This window comes from Sarcophilus harrisii, chromosome 2, assembly GCF_902635505.1.
Source record: "Sarcophilus harrisii chromosome 2, mSarHar1.11, whole genome shotgun sequence".
NCBI lineage: Eukaryota > Metazoa > Chordata > Mammalia > Dasyuromorphia > Dasyuridae > Sarcophilus > Sarcophilus harrisii.
In genome coordinates, this window is record NC_045427.1 from 338556776 (window position 1) to 338583772 (window position 26997).

At 34.8% G+C, this 26997-nt stretch overlaps 1 protein-coding gene across 1 annotated transcript in view; it reads right to left on the minus strand.

Annotated features, from left to right (window-relative positions):
• The window catches only part of SEC23A (Sec23 homolog A, COPII coat complex component), a 79131-nt gene that overhangs the window by 16912 nt on the left and 35222 nt on the right, over positions 1–26997 (minus strand). The window contains exons 11-18 of the mRNA XM_031952950.1: positions 25252–25332; positions 23046–23135; positions 20612–20718; positions 11813–11966; positions 6886–6963; positions 5758–5919; positions 4065–4151; positions 1065–1220 (exon numbers count right to left, since the gene is read on the minus strand). Of these exons, the coding sequence (XP_031808810.1) occupies positions 1065–1220; positions 4065–4151; positions 5758–5919; positions 6886–6963; positions 11813–11966; positions 20612–20718; positions 23046–23135; positions 25252–25332 (915 nt within the window). The remainder of the gene's footprint in view (positions 1–1064; positions 1221–4064; positions 4152–5757; positions 5920–6885; positions 6964–11812; positions 11967–20611; positions 20719–23045; positions 23136–25251; positions 25333–26997) is intronic.

Consider the following 26997-nt stretch of genomic DNA (forward strand, 5'->3'; position numbering starts at 1 on the left):
AAATATAGATTGCCCAGATTAACAGAAAAGGAAGTAAATTGCTTAAATATTCCCATTTTAGAAAAAATAAATATAACAAGATATTAAGCAATTCCCTAAGAAAAAATCCCCAGGACCAGATGCATTTACATGTCAATTGTACCAAACATTTAAGGAACAATCAATTCCAATATTATATAAACTATTTGAAAAAATACGGAATGAAGGATTCCTATTAAATTCCTTTTTTGACACAGACATGCTACTGGCACCTAAACCAAGTAAGATGAAAATAGAAAGAAAATTATAGACCAATCTCCCTAATGAATATTGATGCAAAAATCTTAAATAAAATATTAGCAAAGAGATTACCGAAAATCATTCCCCAGATAATACACCATGACCAAGTAGGATTTATACCAGAAATGCAGGGCTGGTTCATTATTACTAGTAGCATAATTGACTATATCAATAACCAAATTAACAAAAATCATATAATTATCTCAATAGATGCAGAAAAAACATTTGATAAAATCTAACACTCATTACTATTAAAAACACTAGAGAGTATAGGAATAAATCGATCTTTCCTTAAAAATACTAGCATCTATTTAAAACCATCAGTAAGCATCATATGTAAGATCAAGGGTGAAACAAGGTTGTCCATTATCACCAAAACTATTCAATATTGTATTAGAAATGCTAGCTTTGGCAATAGAGATGAAAAAGAGATTAAAGGAATTAGAGTAGGTAATGAGGAAACCAAATGGGGATGGGGGGAAGGAGAAGAAAATTTGAAACAGAAGGCTTTGCAAGGGTCAATGTTGAAAAAATTACCCATGCATATGTTTTGTAAATAAAAAGCTATTAAAAAAATAAAACAAATCACATGTCACAGCGGTATACTTTCAAAAAATCATGTTAATCATTCTATAATAATTATACAATTTGGAATTTGGAATGTTCAAATAGTGTTTATCCTATCATGATGTGGTTAAAAAGGTTCAATGAAACAAATATATAGATAGATAGATAGATACAATCTATTCTACAAAGAGGTATGTTTATAAAAGAAAACTATTTACCTGGCTGCCTCCATGTTCTGTATCGATGTACCGTGGCATTGGAAATCTGGAATGCAGAATTTCTTGAGCATCATCTACTGGGGCTTGCAAGAGATGGCGAAAATTTTCATATTCTGGCATGTCCTGGTAGCCTGATTTGCGCCACTGCGCTATGGTCTAAATTAAAAAAACAAAAACAAAACAAAAAAACAAGGAGAATTTCGATTTTCCTTTCTGGTGTATCAAGTATTCTAAAGAAGATAATATTCATGGGAAACAACCTTAGAAAAGATAACAGGAAAAATTTTACTACTGTTTATGAAACCATTTAACTAGTATAACAATTTTTAAGGTACAGTTCCAGCAGGAGTTCTTAACCTGGGTCTGTAAACTTGCATTTTTGGTTTTTTTTTTTTTAGTATTCTGACAATTGCATTTCAATATAATCGATTTCTTTCATATTACTATGCATTTTATTTTATACATTCAAAAATATTCTAAGAAATGGTCCTTAGAATATTATTGCTCTGTAAGAAATGACCAACAGGATGATTTCAGAAAGGCCTGGAGAGACTTACACGAACTGATGCTGAGTGAAATGAGCAGGACCAGGAGATCATTATATACTTCAACAACAATACTATATGATGACCAGTTCTGATGGACCTGGCCATCCTCAGCAATGAGATCAACCAAATCATTTCCAATGGAGCAGTAATGAACTGAACCAGCTACACTCAAAGAAAGAACTCTGGGTGATGACTAAAAACCATTACATTGAACTCCCAATCCCTATATTTATGCCCACCTGCATTTTTGATTTCCGTCACAAGCTAATTGTACAATATTTCAGAGTCTGATTCTATTTGCACAGCAAAATAACGGTTTGGTCATGTATACTTATTGTGTATCTAGTTTATATTTTAATGTATTTAACATCTACTGGTCATCCTGCCATCTAGGGGAGGCAGTGGGGGATAAGAGGTGAAAAATTGGAACAAGAGGTTTGGCAATTGTTAATGCTCTAAAGTTACCCATGCATATAACCTGTAAATAAAAGGCTATTAAATAAAAAATAAAAATAAAAAAAAATCTATCAAAAAAAAAAAAAAAAAAAGAAATGGTCCTTAGGCCTCACCAGACTATCAGAAATGTCCATGACATTAAATAAAGGTGCATGGAATAAATGAAAACAGTTTAAGTTTAAGTTTCTTCTCTTAAAAATAAAATACAAAATAAGCAACTAATCAGAATAGACTTTTCAAAAATACTCCTTTAATTAAAATGATATGTGAGAGTAAATTAATACAAATCCAATGACTTTTGCAGAACCTTTTATGACAGATTTCCCAGGTACTTCAAGCCAATGTATTAGTAAAAAAATTTCTCATAATTATCATTTTATAAACTACGTAAATTTAAGAAAAACAATAAATGAAATGCTCAAGTGGCTTATACTCCTCTTGAAGGCTGTCATTTTCACTATCACTTTGGCAAAGAGCTAACTCTTCAAATCCCTGACTATAAATCCAGGATTTAAAATGGTGTTCAAAAGGCCAAATCAGATTGGGATCATCTATAGCACTGACAGCAAATTCAAATGGAAATGAAGGCCACTAAATCATACATAAGGATCTCTACAGGCACATATGACTTAGAAAATCACATACTAACATTATCTATGTCTTGTTTCATTTTGGTTATTTTGTTAAATATTTTCAATTATCTTTCATTTGATTATTATATTATTATATATTATTATTATAGTATTATATATATATATATAATATATATATAATATTATACTAGGAGTGTAGCACGCTACATATTTGATCTTTGGGACTTTAAAAAAGATGGAGCTGAGAGTAACTGGATTTCTTAACTGAGAGTCAGTTGTCAGAGAACCACACCCAGTGGCTAGTGATCTGTCAGTTTTACTTGTTCTCCCTAGAATATACCATGTCTGTCCTTCTCTCCCTATTCCCTATATTTAGGGAATGAAAATGTATTTTAATACTAGTCTAGGGGAAAATCTGTCTAGGGCAGAATCTGTTGAAGCAAAAATTATTTAACACCAAAAGACAGAAATGGAATTGTCTTAATCAACTGCATTACTTCAAGAAATCATTGTAATATTGCTTCCTTACAAGCATTCAAAATGTCCTGCAAACCTAGTAAATGAACCAGAGTTAAATACAGCTTGATAGATAAAGATAGTTTAAAGAATTATTATTGGATATTTTATTTTTGTAGATAAATCTCCCTCAATCCAAGTTTACTCAATTCAGTTCTACATCTAGACATTTTTTTAAAAGTACAAAGTAATATCAACAACATATTTAATGTCTTCTTTAAGCCTACTGCCAAGCTATCTTAAGAAAAAAAAGCTGAAACTAAAATGGCAAAAGCCTTTCTTGGCTCAATCAGTATTACAAAAAGTTTTACTTATCAGAGTACAATTAGAAGCTATTATTAAGTAATAATGAAAAGTTAACAAATACTGATTGGTATACTATGCTTCAAATGTCTATCTTTAGCAAGACCTTTGGTATCAAGTAGAATTAGGGACTGCTATACTACTGGAAAGATCTGAAAAAGCAATGTTCTATAGGAATATTCATCTCTCATAATTAGAATTCCCAGAGCAGTAAAATTAGCCATCTGTCTGCCTTCTTGCAATGGTAAAAGCACTATAGTTAGAAAATTAAATGAGAATACTATCCTTTTAAAAAGGCAAACTGATTCCCTCACAAACAGCAAGTACAACTGGTGATTTACTGCTTGCACATATATACTATACATGTGGTCACAGGTATGGTTAAAGTAAAGTATGAGTTAAAGTAATGTGTCACTTTGTAAACTAAATCTAAAAAAAACTGGTAGGGATTCTTATACATATTTTAAATTATTATTATTATTATTATAAGAAAATCAAAGTTTAATCTAAAGGAGGTAAAAACTTTTTTTTAAAGTAAATAAAATATTCTGCTCAAAGGAGATTTAAAATTAATGAAATCTTACCTCCCCATGATAAATCAAAATCTGAAAAAAGGTGTCCATCAGAAGAATACGATCTGCAAGAATACTGCTGCTATCAAGAAGAACAGGCTGAAATAAAGTAAAAAAGGAAAGGAAGAGGAAAGAGAAAAAATGAAAAAAACAAATTATGTAGAGAGATCTTTCCAAGACTGTGTACAAATTTCTTATTTTCTATTATGGAATATTACTGTTCTGTAAGAAATGACCAACAGGATGATTTCAGAAAGGCCTGGAGAGACTTACACGAACTGATGCTGAGTGAAATGAGCAGGACCAGGAGATCATTATATACTTCAACAACAATACTAGATGATGACCAGTTCTGATGGATCAGGCCATCCTCAGCAACAAGATCAACCAAATCATTTCTAATGGAGCAGTAATGAACTGAACCAGCTATACCCAGAAAAAGAACTCTGGGAGATGACTAAAAACCATTACATTGAATTCCCAATCCCTATATTTATGCACACCTGCATTTTTTATTTCCTTCACAAGCTAATTGTACAATAATTCAGAGTCTGATTCTTTTTGTACAGCAAAATAATGTTTTGGTCATGTATACTTATTATGTATCTAAGTTATATTTTAATATATTTAACATCTACTGGTCATCCTGCCATTTAGGGGAGGGGGTGGGGGGGTAAGAGGTGAAAAATTGGAACAAGAGGTTTGGCAATTGTTAATGCTGTAAAGTTACCCATGTATATATCCTGTAAATAAAAGGCTATTAAATTTAAAAAAAAAAAATTCTTATTTTCTAATTAGGTTTGTATAAAATTTCTGAACTCATGAAAAAACTATTACAAACTACACAGTCAATGCAACATTGTCGAAATCATACAGCATCAACTTAAGGGCCAAATATATTCAGCTATGACATTATGTAAGAAATAACATGTTAGGGGCAGGTAGGTAGCATAGTGGACAGAGTACCAGCCCTGATGTCAGAAGGACCTGAATTCAAATCTGGTCTTGGACACTTAACAGTTCCTAACTGTATGATTCTGGGCAAGTCACTTAACCCCAATTACCTCAGCAAAAAAAAAAAAAAGGAAAGGAAAAAAAAGAAATAACATGTTATCTAAACATAAGGCATTCACAGAATTAGATCTATGAGTTAGGATCTAATTTAAAATCCTCATTTTATAACTGTAGAAACTAAGACCCAATATAGAGAATTTCTGTAATATAAATAGAACTTTTTCCACAAGGTAAATCTTGATCAGTGGTTCCCAATGTTTTTCCCAAAGGTTTCACAGGAATCACCATCTTATCTGGAAATTTTTAAGGGGGAAACCAAATTTCTAAGAGAGAAAATCAAACTTTCCAAGATAAACCGTTGCCCTGTTAAACTTGCTTGAAGAAACAGGATTCATTCACATTTTCTCTCAAACTCTCTTGCAGTTAAATTATTTTATGATTTCATGATGTTAACTATATACGCTTCTGATTACTTCTATTTTAAAAAATGTTTTATATAGAAGAGACAGTATTATTTTTAATAGATTGATTCAATTATTCTTTTTTTTTTTTTTTTTTTTTTTTGCTTTTCAAAAGACAACTACTAAAATAACAAACAAAAATGATGCAAGAAAATTTTCTAGAATTCTTTCTAGTTCCAAATCTTATTATCACAGTATGAGCATGAACATCATCATTGTTATTTTTTTACCTCTGGAGGTCCACTAAAAGAGTAGGCATAGAGAATAGGCTGAATCATGATTAATGACTGGGTCAGATCTTGACGCATAAAATGATGCCGGTAATATGAACTCTCATCAGGACTGTTGTTAAAAACTTGCAAGAAAGGAGATCTTCGTAAATGGAACATAAACTGCAAAATAAAACATTTGGTTAACTTGAAATAATTTTGCTTATTTTTTCTCAAAATAATATAAGTATGTTAAACTATGATTCTAACAAAATTATTAAATTCACTATAAACTAATATGAATTAACAAAAAATACTTATCAACTTTCCTCCCTCAAATATAAAATATTCTAAGGCTGATTATCAGGCATCTATATCCTTTGTTTTTCCTTTCTTCTTCTCTTGGGTTTTCTGTCTTTTGGCCTATTTACTACTCATTAATACTTCCACCAAAATTTTTTTAAAAATCAATGAATTCCAATTAATTTTTCTACTCAGAAGTATAGTTTCTCCTTCAGTGGGAACCTATTAAATATAATGAGCCAAGCTAATGTTTCAGGCTAGAGGGTAAAATGCATGGCATTGTGGGTGGACCACAAAATGTAATCACAGCAACTTTACTAAAGAGTGATGATAAATAAAGATATAATTTCTATGATTTAAAAAAATGTCATTTATATAAAATAGTCAATCCATTATCTCACTAAAGATGGTCTTTCCTTTAAGAGAGGCTAATTAAAAGAAAATACTTTCTATTTAAGTAATATGATTACTAAATTATAGAAAGAATTCCTGTAATATAAACAGAATTCCTTCCACAAAAAAACATCTAGATCAGTGGTTCCCAATGTTTTTCCCAATTCAAACATATTTCATCAGACAAAAAAAAAGAAAAAAGCCTTAGGAACCCCTAGTGGAAAGATTTTATACATACAAAATATATCTATAACAATTAAACAATTATTTACTACTTAAAGTGTCATTAAAGAACTTAAAGCACAAACCCCATGAGTCATAATCTCAAACCTCCTGGGGGTTCTTGAACCCCTAAATGGGAACCACAGATCCAGATTAATTGAACAAACATGTGAGAATAATGGAACTAAAATTCTGTAATAATTATAGTATGTGTGTCTATTATATTCTCACCTGTGGGTAAAGGGAGAAGGTTTCCGAAAATCTGAATGAATTTGGATCATCTTTGTGATACTCTCCAAATTTCTGACACTAGATAAAATAAAATCTAAATTAGTAAAGTACTTCCTGGCATTGCTAAAAAATGTTATTGCTGAACTCGTTTACAAAGGACTATGACTCTATAACCCAGAATAAATATCAAGTTAAAAACCGAAATATCACCTAATTTAGGATTTTTAACTTTCTCCCAAAATATTCTTTAACTATGGAGCAAAATCAACCCAAATACTCACTATGGTTCTAAGTACTACCCATCTGACAAAGTTGGAAAGCAATTTGTCAAAAACTAAGTTTACATTAATTTCTTACAGCATACACATGATAGACAATAAGCTCCAAATTGACAAATGTCCCAAGAAGTAAAAATTTAAAAATTCACATCATAAAAATTGGGAAAATAGAATGAGGAACTCTATACAACTATAATTACAAAGAAAAATTTTTAACTAAGCAAGTGATAGAAATGATCATAAAAGATGAAATACTTAATCCTGGTTATGTAAATATATGTAACTAAAATACTATTTGGAACACTGGATCATACTGAATTTAAAGTCACACAAGATTTTTGAATTCATATAAATTCAATTCCATTTTATAGAGATGGAAACTGAGGCCTAGGAAATTCAAAGACCCTGCTAATGATCACAAAGGTGTCAGAGACTGGATTTGAACCAGTCATATGATTCCAAATTCAACTATTTTGCTCTCCACACCCTTACCCTATGCACCTTCTACTTTAGCTATTATTCTCCCCAACTCCCAACCAGAACCTTGAACTCTACGTACATAACCATCTAAGTTCTTATCTTAAACTCAAATCCTCTTCAAAAACTCTTCCATCTCCTAAACTTCTTTATCACTTCTGAGGGTACCAGTCACTAACACTTTTACAACCTAGATGATCTCTTTGATCTCTCATCCAATCAGTTATCAAGTTCTGTCTTTTCTACCTTCACTAAATATGAATATATGTGCATGTACACAGGTGTTAATACATATATACTTACACTACATAGACATATACCATATAGATATAACATGTAGACATAAATTATATGTCTCTTTATTTCCTGACACAGCCATGATACTCATCCTTTTTCATCCTGTCTCCCTGCCTGCTCATGCAGATCCTCCACTCAGTCATCAACATGATCTTTCTGAAATGTAGGTCAGATTATGTCATTACTCTACTCAATAAAATCCAATGATTATCTATAAACTTAAAAATCAAATATAAAATCCTCTGCTTGGCTTTTAAAGTCCTTCACAATGTTACTCCTCCAAACTTTTCAATTTTCTTTATACTGTACTCTACCTTTCACAAAATCTATAATTCTATTACATTAGTTATCTTGTTCTTCCCTACACTGAACCTTCTTTGTCTGTCCCCATAGCTGGAATGTTCTCCTTGATCATCTCCATTTTCTGGCATCTATGGCTTCCTTCAAGTCCAAGCTCAAATCCAACCTTCTTCCAAAGTCCCCAGTCCCCCATCTCTACTCTCCAAATCTACTCCACTTGTTTTCTTATGCCCTCCCTATGAGATTATCCCCAATTTATTGTAAATATTTGTGCATAATTGTTTTTCATGTTGTAAAACCCCAATAGCATGTGACCTTCCTGAAAGCAGTAAATGTTTTACCCAATTTTTTTTTTTTTGGCATCCCCAGCATTTAGTATGATGCCAGGCACATAACATTTAATGATCTATACTGTCTTCACTTCGCCTTGCCTGTAAATGGGACTTGTTAATATGCTTTTAATTTCCTTGAGGGGAGACAATGTCTTGCTGACTTATATTTTATATCCTTAGTACTTAGTGCCCAGCACAAGTAGAAATGTTTTTTTTCCTCTCTATTTCTCTCTTCTTTATCTCACTCTTTTCTCTCTCTCTCCAATTCTCTCTCACTCTTTCTCTTGCTCTCTTTTCTATTTTCTGTCTCTCTTTCTATCTCTCTGTCTCTCTATTTCTCTGAATCTCTTTGCCTCTCTTTTTCTGTCTTTCTGACTTTCTTTCTCTCAATTTCTCTTCTTTCTCTCTCTTTTTCTCTGTCTCTCTTCCTTTCTCTGTCTCCTCTTTCTTTCTCTGTCTCTCTTTGTCTCCTCTTTCTTTTTCTGTTACCTCTTTGTCTCGCTTTCTCTTTCACTTTTTCTGTCTCGCTCTTTCTTTCTCTCTCTGTCTCTCTTTGTCTCTCTCCCTCTCTTTCTTTCTCTTTCTCTGTCTCTCTATTTCTCTCTGTGTCTCTCTGTTTCTATTTCTCTCTTTTCTCTCGATTTCTTTTTTTCTCTCCCTTTTCTTTCTCTTTCTTTCCCACTCTATTTCTTTCTCTTTTTCTCTATTTTTCCCCTTTCTCTTTCTCTCTTTTGTTTTTCCCTCTTTTCTCTCTCCATTTTCTCTTCCTTTCTGACTCTCTTTTTCTATTTCTCTGTCTCTCTTTCATTTCTGTCACTATCTTTCTTTCTTTCTGTCTCTCTTGCTCTCTCCCTTTCTCTATTTCTCCTCTCTTTTCTCGCACTCTATTTCTCTCTTTTTCTCTATTTCTTTCTCTATTACTTCCTCTCTATTTCTTTCTCTTTCTCTCTTCTTTCTATGTCTCTTTTCTCTTCTTTCTCTTTTTTCTCTTTCTCTTTTCTTTCTCTCTCTCATTTCCTTTTCTCTTTCCATTTTCTCTCTTTCTTTGTCACTCTTTTTCTCTGTCTCTCGCTCTCTCCCTTTCTTTCTCTATTTGTTTCTCCTCTCTCGTTCTTTTCTTGCACTCTACTTCTCTCTCTTTTTCTCTCTTTCTCTTTTGCTTTCTCTCTCTTACTCCATTTTTCTCTCTTACTCCCTATTTCTCTCTCTATTTCTCTTTCTTTCCCTATCTCTCTCTGTCTCTTTCTTTCTCAGTTTCTCTTTCTGTCTCTTTTTTTCTTTCTCTTATGACTTGGAGAGGAAATGGCAAACTGCTTCAGTATTTTTCCCAAGAAAACCTCAAATTGGGCTCATACTAAGAGTTAGATGTAATTGACAACAAGGACAAAATGTTGATTCTCTTATCACCTCTTTCCCCTTCTCTCCCTTCAATGTTATCCAAGGCTCTATTTTAAGATTTTTTTCTCTCCCTTTCCCTCTCCTTTTTTCTCTCTCCCTCTCCCCTCTCTCTCTGTCTTGCTTTTTTCTCTTTCTTTCTCTGTCTCCTCTTTTTCTGTGTGTGTGTGTGTGTGTGTGTGTGTGTGTGTGTGTGTCTGTCTGTCTGTCCCTCTTTATCTTTCTGTCTCTCTCTCTTTCTTTGGCTCCTTTCTTTCTCAGTCTCTCTCTTTCTGTCTCTCTTTCTCATTCTCTCTTTGTCTCTCTCTTTCTCTCTTTTTCTATCTTTCTCTGTCTCTCTTTATCTTTCTGTCTCTTTTTTTTCCTCTGTTTCTCTTTATCTTTCTGTCTCCTTCTTTGGCTCCTCTTTCTTTCTCTATCCCTCTTTCTTTCTCTGTCTCCTCTTTCTCTGTCTCTTGCTTTTTCTGTGTGTGTGTGTCTGTCTGTCTGTCTTTATCTTTCTGTCTCTCTCTCTTTCTTTGGCTCCTTTCTTTCTCAGTCTCTCTCTTTCTGTCTCTCTTTCTTTCTCAGTCTCTCTCTTTCTGTTTCTCTTTCTTTCTCATTCTCTGTCTGTCTCTCTCTTTCTCTCTTTTTCTGTCTTTCTCTGTCTCTCTTTATCTTTCTGTCTCTCCTTTTTTTCTGTTTCTCTTTATCTTTCTGTCTTTTTCTTTGGCTCCTCTTTCTCTGTCTCTCTTTTTCTCTCTCTCTCTTTCTCTCTCTGTGTCTCTCTCCCTCTTTCTGTCTTTCTCACTCAGTCTTTCTATCTCTTTTTCTCTTTGCTTTTTCTATTTCTCTTTCGTTCCCTCTCTCTTTTATCTTTCTCTGTCTCTTTCTTTTTCTATCTTTTTTCTCTTGTCTCTTTTTCTCTCTCTCTCCCTCTTTCTATCTCTGTCTCTGTCTCTCTCTCCATCTCTCTTTCTTTCACTTTTTCTTTCTCTTTCTTTTTCTCTCTCTCTCTCATTTTTTTCTGTTTTTCTCTATCTCTATATATCTCTCTCCCTCTATCTTTCTCTCTATCTCTCTCTTTCTCTTTCCTTTTCTCTTCTCTCCCTCTTTTTCTCTTTTCTGTTTCTTTGTCTCTCTATCTCTCTATATATATAATCTTTCTATATCTCTTTCTCTATTTCTCAATTTCTCTCTATCTCTCTTTTTCTCTTCTATCTTTCTCTCTCTCTTTTCTCTCTCCATCCCTCTCTCTTTCTGTCTCTCTCTCTCACTTTCTCTTTCTCTCACAATCTCTCTTTCTTTCTCTTTCCCTCTTCCTCTTTCTCTCAAACTCTCTTTCTTTCTCTCTTTGCAATGACAAACTATCTTTCTTTCTCTATCTCTTTCTTTTGCTCTCTCTCTTTCTCTTCTCTGTCTTTCTCTGTCTCTGTAAATATTTGCAATGACAAACTTAAAAACTGAGTCTAAATGATCAAAAGTTTACTGTGTTGTTAATTGCTCTACTAATTATAGTTACTGCAGAAGTACAATTTAAGAGTTATTAATGATATTTTTTCCTGAATTTTTCTATTTTCTTTTTCGATGCTACTGGGGTTAAGTGATTTGCCCAGATCACACAGCTATTAAGTGTTAAATGCCTGAAGCTACATTTGAACTCAGGTCCTCCTGACTCCAGGACTGATGCTCTATCCTCTGCACTATGTAGTTGCCCCTCTTGAATCTGAAGTGCTTCAGTGTCTATGAAGCCATTTCAAGATGATTTTTCACAATAAGTATCATTAAAAATGTAAACTAATTGGTCAGTTCTTTAAAAAGAAAAACCAGTTCATAACATTTAAGAGTACACATGATTTTTGTTCTTACCAAGCGAATGAGTTGTCTGTCTAGCCATCTGAGCACATCTGGACCTTCCTCTGTCTCTGCCCTATACACTGCCAATCTGGCCATAAGAATGGCAGCTGCCTCCTGATCAAAAGAAGCAGCAATGTTTTGTATTTGGGTTTGAGCATCTGCCCAGCTAAAAACAAAAAGAAACATAATAATGTTGCTCTAGTTTATATTAATTTAGTCAATACTTATTAGTCTAGAGAAATTTTTTAAAATGTCATTTCAGTAACATCATAAACAGCTCTATTTTACAATTTTAAGATTAATAGATAATTAACTTGTTAAAAAACAATATATGTGATTTCACTACGATATTGCTATATTTCTAAAATTATGGAAAAAGAAATTAAGTTTTCAGGTAAAATATCTCCAGTAACATATGGTATATTTGGCCATGTATTCTCAGTATAATGGGATAGTGTAGAGGGCTGAAACTCTTGAGTTGATGCACTGAGGTTAGGACTGCCAAACACTTGAGGCTAACTACCGATTGGACAATACTCTATGAGCATATGCTTGGAAAATGGCTCTTCCCACTATCCTGTGCTGGCTCAATGATTGGGGTATACAGAGGATTGTAGGAGGGACTAGGGGGTGGAGTAAGACTAGCCAGAGTCACTTTAGTGGTAGACCAGGAAGAAGATGGTTGCAGAGATTCTGCTTCCATCCTGTTCACTTCTATCCCTAAAGACCAAGAAAAAAGACTAAGGACTTTTGCTTATCCTCCAACTGATTCTGGGGTGCTAGCGCGGTCATCACATTTGGCACCCAAGCATGGGGTCCAAGGGCCCTAACTTCACTGAAGAAGTCTCCGGTGACCAGGAAATAGGGTGAGTATTTAAATAGATACACAGGGAACTTACTTTGTTAAGAGCTAAACTAGTAATCTTTTCTAGCTGAAATGGGGTAGATATTAGGAAAAGATTCTCCCCCAGCCCCAGCCCCAGCCCCATGCCCACCCCCACCCTTAGGGGGTGCTATAGAAACCATACTTAAGTTGATCAAGGGACAAGGCTTAATTATAATTTGGTTGCAGATCTCTAGACTCTTGGGTACATTAGAATGCAGGTCCCCTTCGTTCTTAAAGGAAGAGGAGATAGGGCTAGATAATCGGAAGCTAGTAGAACAACAATTATGTGAATACACAATGATAAAGGTCCTCGGTCAATTTCCAATGAAACATTCTATACACACAACATAATACAATTGGCCTTAAAGAATCCTGCAAGTTATACAAAAATGAAAAATTCTAAGAATGGCCAGATGAAGAGGTGTGAGGAAAATGAGGAGGACAAAGGAGGAATTAAAAGCGATATCACCGGAGGGCATGGGAGTTAAATGAGGATGAAGGGCATGGTGAAGGGCGTGGTGAAGGGTGTGGTGCATGGTAAAGAACATGGTGATTCTCACTCTCACAAGGCAGCTTCAAATTGGAACTGGTTCTTGACATGCCCCCATCAACTTCACCTTCCAGGATGGAGGGAGGAGTAGTGGGAGGGGCAGTGACAACACCAACACCTCCCCCCCAGCACCCAACTGCTCCTATGAGTAGATTGCAAAAGGCAGTACTTAAAGCCACCAAAGAAAAGGACAGAATTTAGGTGATTTGCAACTGGAAATGTATCCAGTGATTCAACAGTTTGACTCTTCAGGTCAAGAAAGTACAAGAAATGCTCCTTTTGATCTAGAAATCCTCAAAGACCTGAAAAAGGCTTGCATTCTTTATGGGGCTACATCAGCTGATGTTAAGATGTTATTACAAAAACTGGCTTATGAAGTCTTAACCCCTAGGGAGTGGTAATCTATAGCAAGGACATGCTTAGGACCTGTACAAAACTTGGTGGCTTTCTGAATATAGTGAGCTCTGCAGGATACAAGCCCAACAAAATAGTCATAATGGAGTTAATCCTCCAGTTATCTATGACCAACTAACAGGTGTAGGTTCTTATGCAGAAATTTCAATACAGATTAATTACCCCTTAGCAGCTTTTGGGCAAATTGCTGCTGCTACTATCAAAGCATTGACTTCTCTAATACAATAAGGATGAAGCCTTCACAAAAAATAACACAAGAGCCAAATGAATCATTTGCTGATTTTCTGGGATGTCTGCAGACAGCTGTTGTATGAACTAATGGTGAAAATGCAGTAACAGACATTATGATAAAGCAACTTGCTAAAGAAAATGCTAATGAAGTTTGTATCAGAATTATACTAGGACTGTGCAAGGATGCTCCTTTAGAGGAGATCATAAGACACTGTGCCACAGTGGTCACAAATGCCTTTATAGCCAGACTATGATGCAGGCTTTCCAAGATCTGAACATGGGAAGACAGGGTCCCTTTTAGCAAGGGACTTCCAGAGACACTCGTCAATGCTTTCATTGTGGTAAAGTAGCACATCTGAAAACTCAATGTTGGCATACACACAGAGTGAGAAAAAAGGGTGGGAAAATAAAACCCAATATCCCATGTCCAAAAGGCAACAGAGGCTTCCACTGGGCATCAGAATGTAGACTGATTCAGGGAAATGGGATGAGGGGCCCAGCCCCAGGGCCCAAAACAAAAAATACTTGGGGCACGATGGCAGCCAATGCTATACCCGGAGAGTGCCTAGAAGTTCAGTACCCAGACAAGACCAATCAGCCAGGAAGCCATATGATAGGAGAAAGGGATTACACAATCAACCAGCCAGGAAGCAACCTGATGGGAGAAAAGAATTACAATTGGGGAGAATAGAGTTGTATGCAGCTGGGACAACTGAGATACCCCCTGGAGAAGTGAAATCTGTTCCCTCTCCAGCCTATGGATCCCTTGCCTCCAGGCCCAGTAGGCTTGACCATTTCACCTCCTTAGAGCACTTACAAAATAGTGTCCATCCACACTTTGATGTGGGAAACTGGAGAATGTGTAGATAATATCCCAGTCACTAATACAGGTAAGTAATGTGTGAGTTATCAACCAGGAGAAGTAGTAGCATCAGGTTTACTGATACAGACTCCTAATAAGCAATCTGGTGATAGTGGCCCAGATTCTGACTCCAAGCAACAAAATCCAGGAATATACTGGAAAGCAGCTCTGACAGCTGACCGACCTATGCTCACAATCTATATAAATGGCATACCATTAGAAGGATTGGTAGACACAGGTGCAAATCATACAGTCATTAGAGGTGCCAAATGGCCTAGTCACTGGCCAAAGATTAAGGCAGACACCTATATGTCTGGCATAGGGGGAGCAATAGCAACTGAAATTAGTGCTACCCCTTTGAGATGGACTTCTAAAGGTGAAACAGGAGTTTTTACTCCTTTTATAGTTGGAAAAAATCCGCATCAATCTGTGGGGAAGAGACATTTTACAACAATTAGGATTAAAAATGAGTATTTTGGTTTTTTAGGTAGGACTGCTGTTGAAGGCCTGCCAACACTTTCACCTGTTCCTATCCAATGGAAAACTGATACACCAGTGTGGATAGAACAGTGGCCCTTAGGTAGCAATAAAATTCAGGCCTTTAATTAGATATAGTACAGTAGCAACTTGACCAAGGATACTTACAACCTTCTCTAAGTCCTTGGAATTCTCCAGTATTTGTTGTAAGATAGAAATCTGGAAAATGGAGGATGTTGACTGATTTAAGAAAGGTAAATGAACAGATGGAAACTATGGGAAGTCTTCAGCCTGAGCTTCCATCTCCTACTCAATTGCCTAGAGAATGGCCTCTTTAGGTTATAGACATTAAGGATTGTTTCTATTCTATCCCTCTAGATAAGAAGGATATGGAAAGATTTACCTTTTCAGTGCCCAGTGTTAATTTACCTGAGCCTTATAAAAGATATGAATGGACAGTTTTGCCACAGGGAATGAAAAACAGCTCTACTATGTGTCAAATGTATGTTGCTGCTGCTCTTACTCCAGGAAGAAAAGCATTTCCAAAAGTTGTTATTACATTACATGGATGATATATTGGGATGTGCACCTAAGGAACAAATGTTAGAAGCATGTTTACAAAAAACCATAGAAACACTAAAGAACTATAAATTGCACATAGCTCCAGAAAAAAATTCAAAGACATGTTCCTTTTCAATATTTAGAATATGAAGTATATCCTAAGGTGCTCACAGTACAAAAACTTTCCTTAAGAATAGAGAAGCTAAACACCGTAAATGACTTTCAGAAATTGATAGGAGATATCCAATGGATGCGTCCAGTGTCAGGCTTGACTACCTATCAATTACAACCATTATATGACATTTTAAGGAGAGACGGTGCTTTAAACTCACCATGCCAGCTTACAAAAGAAGCTTTAAGAGAAGCTGAATTGGCTTTATCCAATGTGGTTGAAAGAGTCACTCAAAAACCCTTGGAAATATCAGGTTTTGCACCCACAGCAGTCCTTCATCAAGGAGACAGTGTGATAGAGTGGGTAAACCTCTCTCAGCACAACCAGAACAAAGCCTTACTCCTTACCCAATACTTGTGGCTAGAATTTTATTAAAGGCCATTAAACGAGCAGTACAATTACCTGGGATAAGATCTGACAAGATCTGACGTTTTATACTAATGCACAAATTAATGTATGCTGTGAAACCATCCCAGAATGGCAAAATTTATTAGCCATGGCTCCAAATTTTTCACACAGGTCTCCATTAAAGATAACCCAGCTATTACATAATTGGTGATGGATTCTTGAAGAGAAAGTTTCTAAAGTTCCTCTTAAAGGACCAACTATCTTTACGGATGCATCCAAACATAATATTTGTGCTGTATACTCTCATGACTTAACTATAAAGAGAGTAGTCAGAACTCCTTTTCAGTCCACTCAGCAGAATGAATTATATGCAATCATTTATTATCCAGGAGATATAAATATAATATCTGATTTGGCCTATTGAGTAGGTGTGGTACAAAGAATTGCCACAGCCCAAATAAAATTTGTAGCCTCTAATATATATCAGCTCTTTAAGGAACTTCAAGAGCAAGTGAGAAAGCATCCAGGTAAGATTTATATCTTGCATAGTGGACTTCCAGGTCCTATTTTTGACAGTAATTCAAAGGCAGATAGCCTTCTAACTATGCTGGCCAATACTCCTTTATTTCAAGTAGCCCAAGAATCTCATTTTAAATATCATCAGGCTGCTCAAGCTTTACGTTTGCAATTTGGAATAATAAGAGAGAAAGCAAGGAGCATAGTAAAAGCCTGTACAGCTTGCCTTCCTTTCCACGCTCCTACACTGCCTCCAGGGAAGAATCTTCGCAGTTTGAGACCCAATGAAATTTGGCAAATGGATGTGACCCACTATAAGTCTTTTGGTTGTCTATCTTTTATCCATGTTGTGGTAGACACTTTTTCAGGATTCACTTTTGCAATACCAGCAGCAAAAGAGACAGCCCCAGTGGTCACTGAATTCTTTATACAAACATTTGCAATTATGGGTGTGCCACAAGCCATAAAAACAGATTATGGGCCTGCATATACTTCTAAACATTTTGCACACTTTTGTGCACAGTATAAGATTTTATACCCCACTGGCATACTCTTTAATTCTCAAGGACAGGCAATAGTAGAGAGGAGAAACAGGAACATTAAGACGCTCCTCCAAAAATAAAAGAAAGGGGGAACCACAGGTAACCTAAAGAACTTCTAAATCTAGCTCTTTATACTGTTAACTTCTTGATTTTTGACAAAGATGTACTGCCTCTGGCAGACAGGTTTTATAACCCAGTGTCCATTGCAAGCAGCTCCACTATCTTTAGATAATCACCAGGTGATGTGGAGAGACCCAGAAAGTGGTGAATGGAAGGGACCAGATAAGTTAACTGCTTGGGGGAGAGAGTTTGCTTGTATCTCTACAAATGGAGAAAGAATCAGATGGGTGCCAACGAGCCGTATTCGCCCTGTACATCAGAGAGAGATGGAGCAGACCCTTGAAATGAAGAAGACCCAAGAAACATCGGGTGGTTCCGTTGCTGACTGTGCCCACCACTGAATGAGGATGGCAGTTATGGCATTTAACTCATGGATGTCAAAAATTGTTGGACTTCAAAACCCTCAGGAATCATTGGATTCTCTGAGACATGATAAGACTGTTGTAGGACCTCAAAACCCTTAGGAATCATTGGAATATATATATATATATGCTACTACAGGTAATTAATCTGCGCTCAAGTGTCTGTCTAAGGACCAAAACCTGCTAGTTGATCAAAGGTAACTAGTATAGTAACTCCAGGTTGCCTATTTTGTTGTGCTTGTATTCTATAGAGTTCACTATACTCAGAAAGCCACAAGTTTTGTCCAGGTTCTAAACCTGTCCTTGCTATTGATTTCCAATCACTAGGGGTTAAGATTTCACAAGCCAAATTCTCTAATACCATCTTAATGTAAGATGATGTAGACCTATAAAGAGTGCAAGCGGTTTTCAGATCTTTGATAATTTCCAGATTAAAAGGAATATATCTTTTTCTTTCTTGACCTGAAAAGTCAAACTCTTCAATCACAGGGTACACTTCTATTTTCAAATCAGATGTATCCTGTCCTTCATCTTTAGCTTTAATTAATGCCTTTTGTAATCATGTTATAGGAGGTGGACCAAGCTGCTGCACGGGTGGTGCTAATGGTATTACTGTCCCTCAAACTTCTCCCCCTCTCTCTACCTACAAAGGTGAAATTGAGGGGGGAGGGTCATGAGATGGGGAATGACCCAAAGGCTTCTGCTGAGAAGCACCACACTCCTTAATTTCATCAGCATTGTACTTAACTCCTTTCTTATCCAACTCTTCATGCTTTTCAGCTGCTTTATCATTACCAACCTCCTCCTGCTCTTTCTCCTTTTTCATTATTTTAAAACTTGTGGGATTCCTTAAAACTAATTGTGTTATGTTGTATATGTAGAATGTCCTCAGGAATTAAATCAGGACCATTATCTTCATAATATTCAAATAGTTGCTTTCCCATTAGTTTTCACTTATCTGGCTCTAATTTTTCTTCCTTAGAGAACCAAGGAGACATGCATTCTAATATTTCTAAGAGTCCAATAATCTGCTGCCAAATTACCAACAAACCTTGCTTCTTTATTAATCTAACTATGCTTGCTACACACTTCCCTTGGGGTGGGGAAGGCTGTTTTCTTAGTAGTTGCCCCATTTCAGCTGAAAAACAAAAGTGACTAGTTTACTCACCCCACTTCCAGGCTACAGGGACTTTTCCACTAAACTTACAATTGAATCAGTCAAACTGCTGAGTGTAGGTCCTTACAACCAGAGCCTCAAAATGTAGTGTGCTTCTTTAAGTGTCCCACATTGGGCGCCAAAATGTAATGTCCAGGCTAAATTTCTGAAGGTCCTCCAGATAAGCCTCGGTCTCAGCAGGATAGTCACCACCAAGATAGTCAGGGATAGAGTCTAAAGTCTTTATTGTCTCCTTCACAGTCTGTTCACTTTGACTCACTAACTCTGACTGACTGTGTCCACAGTTCTCTCAGCCCTTACCCTATTGCAATTACATCATTACAGCATACTGAGTATCTGTGAATTAGAGAACCATTTCATCACCATACTAAGTACTAAGTATATGTAAACTAAAGAACCATCATCTCATCAATCACACTGAGTTAACACCTTGTTGCAAGTATCCTTGTTTCAAGTATACTTCTCCAGAGTTCCAGCCCTCTACCGAATGTCACAGAGAAAGGAGGAAAAAGTGACTCCTGAACACAAACTATCATTTATTTAATACTTTATATTTGTTTATATTTAATTTCTTTACATTTTATATGTATTTATATACATCCTTGCTGTTTCCCCCAATTGGTATGTAACTCTTTATGGGTAGGGATTTTTTCATTCATCATATTTATATTTCTTGGTCCTAGAATACAGTATCTGGCATAGAGTAGATGTGTTAACATTTATTAACTGATAGATTTACTACATAAGTAATTAGACACGCTAACTATTTTGTTAATTGAATTAATTATCAAACCAAACTCAGGGAGGAATGCTTAAAAAACCAAATTTGATAAATAGATGAAAAAAATTAACAGAAAAAATAGGAAATACATATATTTTTTTCAAATTCAAATGAAGAATGCAGAAATAGTTATGTTGTCCTAGGACACAAAGAAGTTATCATCAATGCAACACAAGAAAAATGTTAAACACACTTATGGATCATAATACATCAAAAAGTCATGAAGAAAGCAAATACAATTAAAAATGTGGCCTTACATGCAGACAAAAAATGCTAGGTTGATAAATGAATTGCTTGGGTTAAAGATCATGTTATGATGAAGAACAGCATGACAGTGTAAAAGAGGGCTGGTTTAGCCAGGTCTTGCCTTTGACATACATATCTGTGACCTTGTGCAAAATAAAAACTTCAGTTACTCCAACTTCCTTACCCAGTGGAAGAAACAACTAAGACTTAGGGAAGTCACATAGTCGAAATCTTCCCAGGAAATAACGATTATCATTATTATTGTTAGCATTTATAATAGAGCTTTATGATTTATAAAGTACTTATCTATATAATCTAATTTTATTTTCATGACAATCCTAGAAAATGGGTGATAATCTTAGCTCCATTTTACAGATGAGAAAAATGAAACAAAGAACAGTTAAATGACTTCCCTAAGATGATGTGCTGTTTCTCAAAAAACAAAAAACACCTGTTTATTTTGGGATAGGTCATCAAAGCATGGAAAGTCAGTTTGGAGACATGCATGATCAACATATTAATTTAGGCTATTAAGTTAAATCTCTTAATAAAAAAATTCAACTTACTTTCTAGCCACTGTGGTTACTCTGATGCGTCTCTGTCCACTTGAATGCTGGTACTGAGTCACAAATTGAATAGCACCACGTCCACCTTGAGGAATTGGAGCATTATGCTAAATTTAAAAAGAATATAGATTGAGCAAAAATTGAACTATCATCTATCTACAAAAATCCTGCCAAATCACAAAATGCTGCCAAAATTCATTCTAAATTGAAACTGTAGAATATCATTTTGCAGGGCCAACAAAATGGAATTGGGAATTTAAGCAGATACAAAAATGAACAGATGAGGAAAAGGGAAGAAAAAATGATAAAGGGCAAGAAAAACTCTATCAAAGTGAATTCAATAGTATGCACAATATAAATCAGGTGAGTGAAAACTGATAAAAGGAAAGGGTAGAAAAGACAGTGATGAAGAAATTAATATGAAGAAAAAGAAGAGTGGGAAGATAAATTCAGTCAGGATAGACTGGTATTCAGGAATAAAGTTCTAACGCAGAAGAACGAACTGGGAGAATGGTTCAAGCATGAAAATTTTGCCAATGCTCAGCTAATAAACAAGGAGAAAGAAGCTTTGTAAATAGACGTGTCCTATATGAACAATAATAAGGAGATAAAAAAATACCACATGTATATATAGATAAAAATATTATACCCACAGACATATATAATGCTTTGATTATGTATTTAATTAACAAAGCAATGTCAGTACATATGTATGCCAGTATGTATATATCTATACATCCATATCACATATCACATGCTATATATACAGATACTGTTTTATTGATTATATACATTTAAGTAAATCATTATGAACTTAAAAAAACCCTCTATTTATTTGGTATAAATATTAATTGCAGATATTCACATATCACTCTAAGGTACTTTATATACATTACCATATCTAAACTCTACAACAACCCTGGAGAAGATAAATACTACAGAAGGTATAGCAAAAAAATTTTGAATATTATATAAATAAAGAAGCCTTATTTAAAATCTTCTCAGAATTTACATTCAGACTTCCTCATGCCATCATGAGGCATCAGAGTAGAATATCAGTAGAGACTGATTACAAATAATAAAATCAAACTATAAAAGACATATATGCATTTTAAACAAAAAAGAAAATGGAAACATTCATCTTAACTTGATTCTACCAATTCAAAATGGGAAAAATAAGCAAAAATCAAGTAGCCCATTCAAAAAAAGAGGCTAAAAATTCTAAATCAAAATGTTTAAAACAAACAAAAAAAAAAATTCAGACAATGCTACATACATAGCATACTTTAAGTAAAAACTAATTATAGTCATCTCCCAAAATGACATTGCATAATTCAGCATCTGGAGATCACATGCGGTATTATCTTAAGTTCAAGGACATCAGCACTAAATAAGTCTTTAAAGAAGAAAAAACATGTCTTTCAAGAGGTTTCTTCAAAGAAAAAGGAAATACCATGGAAAGAGCATTGACTTAAGATTTAGAAGATCTAAATCTTAAGGCTGGCCCCACTCCTCACTTCATGACCTTGGACAAAATCATTTCATTGCTCTCAGTGCTAATTTCCTACCTATAAAATGAAGGCAATCATGCCCACCTTGACAAACTCACAGGATAGTTATGAGAGGATCAAATAAGATAATTTATGTTTAAGTGCTCTGAAAAGGATGTGAACAGCATTTGGTTACATTATAGGTAAATTGAGAGCAATTCGCAGGAGGAAGAAAAGGCTGAATTGCATTTGAGAAATTGTGCAGCACTTTGAACAATCTTAATTTGTTTCCTCACACAAAAACTCTTTTTTAACACTCCTGGTGATGCTATAAAGGCCACAAATCACCTAACACCATAATTCCCAAAGAGTAATAATTTTAGGAGACCCAGAGGGCAATACAGATATGAATGATGCAACTAAATAGGATGTAGGATATTACCATCAATAGTATGTGAGCAAAAAGTACTGCACTGGTTATCTAGATCCTCTATAGAAGATTTAGGGGGAGAAATGGACAAAAATTACATAGGCAAAAAAAGAATTACAATCTGCCCCAGTGAAGGGAGTAACTACACTGATATTCATGGATACACTGTATTCATATCAGAAATTTAGAAAGATCCAAGAATCAAAAAAATCATAAAATTGCCTTTTAGAATGGGAAAGATCTTCAAAAGATCTCAATTCCGTTGAGGAACTCCTTTTAGCATGTAAATGAAATCCTTTGTAAAGATTAATGAGTTCTATAAATTAAAATTATTAATATATTATGATACTAAACTACATGAGGAAACTAAGGTTTCTTTATGCAAAAGAGAAATAGCTTGTCATATAATTCCATTATTCACCATAGGGAAGAAAATATAAAGTGTTAAGAATCTTATCAGGTCGACAGGATATTTTTTTTAAATTCTCCATTATTAAAAAACAGAAAATCCTACCTGGTTGACAACTTCAAAATACAGAGCTAAAGTTGTATTAGGATTGAGTCCACATATTTTCCACTGGCAGGTGCCACCTGTTCCTATTTCCTAAAAGTATAACATATAGTAAGTTTAAAAACAAGAATATTATATAGTAATAAAGTGCATATTAAGTTATATCATAACCATAAATATCCAAAGAAAAATATAACATATAATTCATTTTTAAAATCCATGATATATAAAAAAATGCTTAAAATTCAGTAGACTATAGGAATACATTAAACTCTATTGCACTCAGTTGATTATATTATAAAACAAGCAAAATACTTTTCACATGATAAACCTGAAAAATGTTTCAGAATTATACATAAGAAGTTTATCAGAATGGATGTGGCTCTTTTCAACAATGGGATGATTCAGACCTGTTCCAATGATCTTGTGATGATGACAACCATCTACACCCAGGACTGTGGGAATTGAGGGTGGATTACAAGATAGCATTTCACTCTTTTTGTTGTGGTTTGCTTGAATTTTATTTTCTTTCTCATTTTTTTAATCTGACTTTTCTTGTGCGGAAAGATAATTGTATAAATATATATATATGCCTATTTTGGATTTAACATATATTTTTACCATGTTTAACATATTGGATTATATGCCATCTAGGGGAGGGGATGGAGGGAAGGGAGGGGAAAATTGGAACACAAGGTTTTTGAAGGATCAATGTTGCATGTTTTGAAAATAAAAAACTTCAATTAAAAAATAAAAACAAAAATGTTTGTCAGAAAATTTACACATAACCTTCAAATACTTTATTTCAAAAACATGAGCAAAAACACTGCCAACTTCAGATTGCAGAAACTAGGTACAATGTATTCAGATAATGTAATAAGAATATGCAATAAGGCATATTTTATAAGTAATAACTTTTATAAGTAAAAACATTTTATAAGTAATTATGGCAACTTCTATAGGAATTATTGGCATAATATGCATTCCAATGTGTTTTTTACAAGCAATATTTCAAGAAGCAATTATAATCATTCTTTTATAAAAACAAAATGTTTAACCCTAAACAATCTAGTGTTTAAGGAGTATGTGGACATTGAAGAAAACTGGAATAGGAATATATAATAGAGTAAATCTCACTTTCCTGGGAAACTGTTGGCACTCTACTCAAAAAAGGTTTCAAGTTCCTGACATATAGTTTAACTTGGACTTCATGGAGATCACTCAGTAACAGGCCTTCCTTCCCTAATTCCCCAAATTGTTAATGTTTTCTCTCTTCTCAAATTATACTCTATGGAAATGTTGTATCCTCCAATACAATGTAAGCTACTTGAAAGCATTGATGATCTTTGTATCTCCAATGTCTACCATGGAGACTTGCATAGAGCAGGTAAAGTTATGTTAAGACTGAATGTAAAACAACTTAATGCCTAATTTCAATTATTTAGAAATCAATTATGTACTCTGAAGTTATTTCTCTTCTTCTGCCTGATTGAGCCATTTTATCATTCATTATCATCTCTACTAGAAAATGGGAAATAAAATTCAAATTCATCAAATTTGACTAAATTGATATTAATTCTGATAATAGATGGATAAAAAATCAAAACTTATTTAAAATCAATTTTATACCATCCATAAATTTAAATTATTTCAATTAAGAGTTAACAATCTTTGAAAAGTAGGATACCAAGCTGACAATTTTGATTCTTCTGGCATGCTGAGGTGACTTTCAAAAGAAATGTGAGTGAAAACTCATTCTTATAGAGGAAGAGGAGAAAACAGCAGTAAACTTTCATAAGGACCATAAGAACATAAGTAGAAAGGGGTTAAGTTACTCAAGAAGCCATTTGGCCAAGTCTGCTCTGAGTCCCAGAAAGGTTAAGTGATTTATCCAAGGACAGGCAGGTAAGAAACAGAGCTGCAACTTAAACCCAGGTCCCCTGGCTTTAAAATTCACCTCTCTCTCTCTATCCACTGTAATTAATAAGAAAATTCTTGCACTCCTATTTCTAGAATCCAACGCATTATCACCTAAGCAGGGGGACAAAAGGAATGCTATATATTTCATAAGTACATTCTATTGCACTTGGTACAAAATGTACAATAGCAGTCTTGTCACTTCACACAGATCTAAGAGACAACCTTTGATCTTTGCCAATTACTTAAGACTCAAGAGTTAGTTATGTTTTCTATTTCAAAGCTAACTTACATTTTCTGAAACACAGGGTCCCTTAGAATTGAGAGACACACAGGGTCCAATTGCTCCTGAAATCTTTATTTCCCTCGAGGTCTGCAAAAAAGCAAATGATATGCTAAAGTGTGGGTAACATTAAACAATATTTAAATTTTGTATTTTACTCTGAGAAAAAAAGTTATCAACTGTCACTTCTATATAGAGGATTTCTAAATCATTATCACTGGCCCAAGTTCTATAGTCCTGTATTTTTAACTGTCTACTGGATATCTCCACCAGAATGTACAACTGACATGATTCATGTATGACCCAAACCAAACAGAAAAGCATGATGTCCCAAACTTCTCTGTCTTCCTACTTTTCCTCTTTCTATTGATGATGCCATTGTTCTCCTAAGGATGAAATCTAAGAAATACTTCTAAGTGTTTTTTCAGCCCATATCAAATTAACTAATGAATCTTATCAATTCTATCTCTATCTCTTTCACCTGGCTACTCCTCTTTAACCATCACAGGTCTTAGGTCTTATTATCTTCTATTAGGACTGTAATAGCTTCCTAATGATAGTCTCTCCCTATAGCCTCTCTCCTCCAATTTAGCCTTCACAAAGTTGCCAAAGCTAATATTCCTATGCCAATTCTCTTCCTACATGTCAAACTTGTCCTTTCCAGTTTTCTTTTCAGAATCATTAATCTCTCTACATGGGTGAATGCTTCTAATTTACAGCTTAGAGTTTTATCCATGACACACATTACTTTCCTCTCTACACTCTCATTAGTAGTCCATGAATCCCATGGACTCAACTGTTACTTCTCTCTAAATTGTTCCCATATACAGCCTTAGTCTCTCAATGGATCCCATTCCCACATCATCAACAACATACTTGAACAAATCCAATTGGATTCTCCATAAGCACCTCAAATCTAAAACACAATCCATTATGTTTTCTCCAAAATCCTATCCTCTTCCTAATTTCTCTATCATCCCTGCGTGATTCCATGCTCATTCCTACCCCTCATTATTCAATCAATTGTCTAACTTTACACCCACAAGGCAAAATCTCATCTGTCCCCAAGTTTTGTATGATGCTATTATTTTTGGCTTAAGGTACAATCAAATCACATTAGCAATTCATTCACGTAGAGAAGTCTAGTGGAGTTCAGGGAAGAAGCAAGACCCTTACCACTCTGGTTCAGACTCTTATCACCCTGACTACTGCAACATTCTCCGGAATCATCTTCTCAAATTCTCCTGGCACACAGATAACTGCCAAATTTAGATTTCTAAAGCACATCATCTGACCATGTCACCCGTCCACATAATAAATTTCAGTGGCACACTCTGTTTTCTAAGATCAAATACAAATTTTTCTACTGGGTTTAAAAAGCTTGTCACAATCTGGCTCCAGCCTACATTTCCAATCTTACTATACATTACTCTGTTTCAAAAATTCTACATTCTGCCAAAATGGACTGTTTGCTGTTCCCTTTACATTCTGTCTCTAGTGTCTATGATTTGTATAGGCCATAACTCATATTTGGAATACACTACTTCTTTTCCTTCCACCTCAAATAATTCATACCTTCCTTCAAAGTTTACCTTAAGGACCATCTCCCCCCAAAAACTTCTCCTAGAAATAGCTGCTCTGGCCCTCCCCCTGGAAATTATTCTCACACACACACACACACACACACACACACACACACACACATATACACACAAATATACTGTATTTAATTCCTCCAATAAAACATATACATAC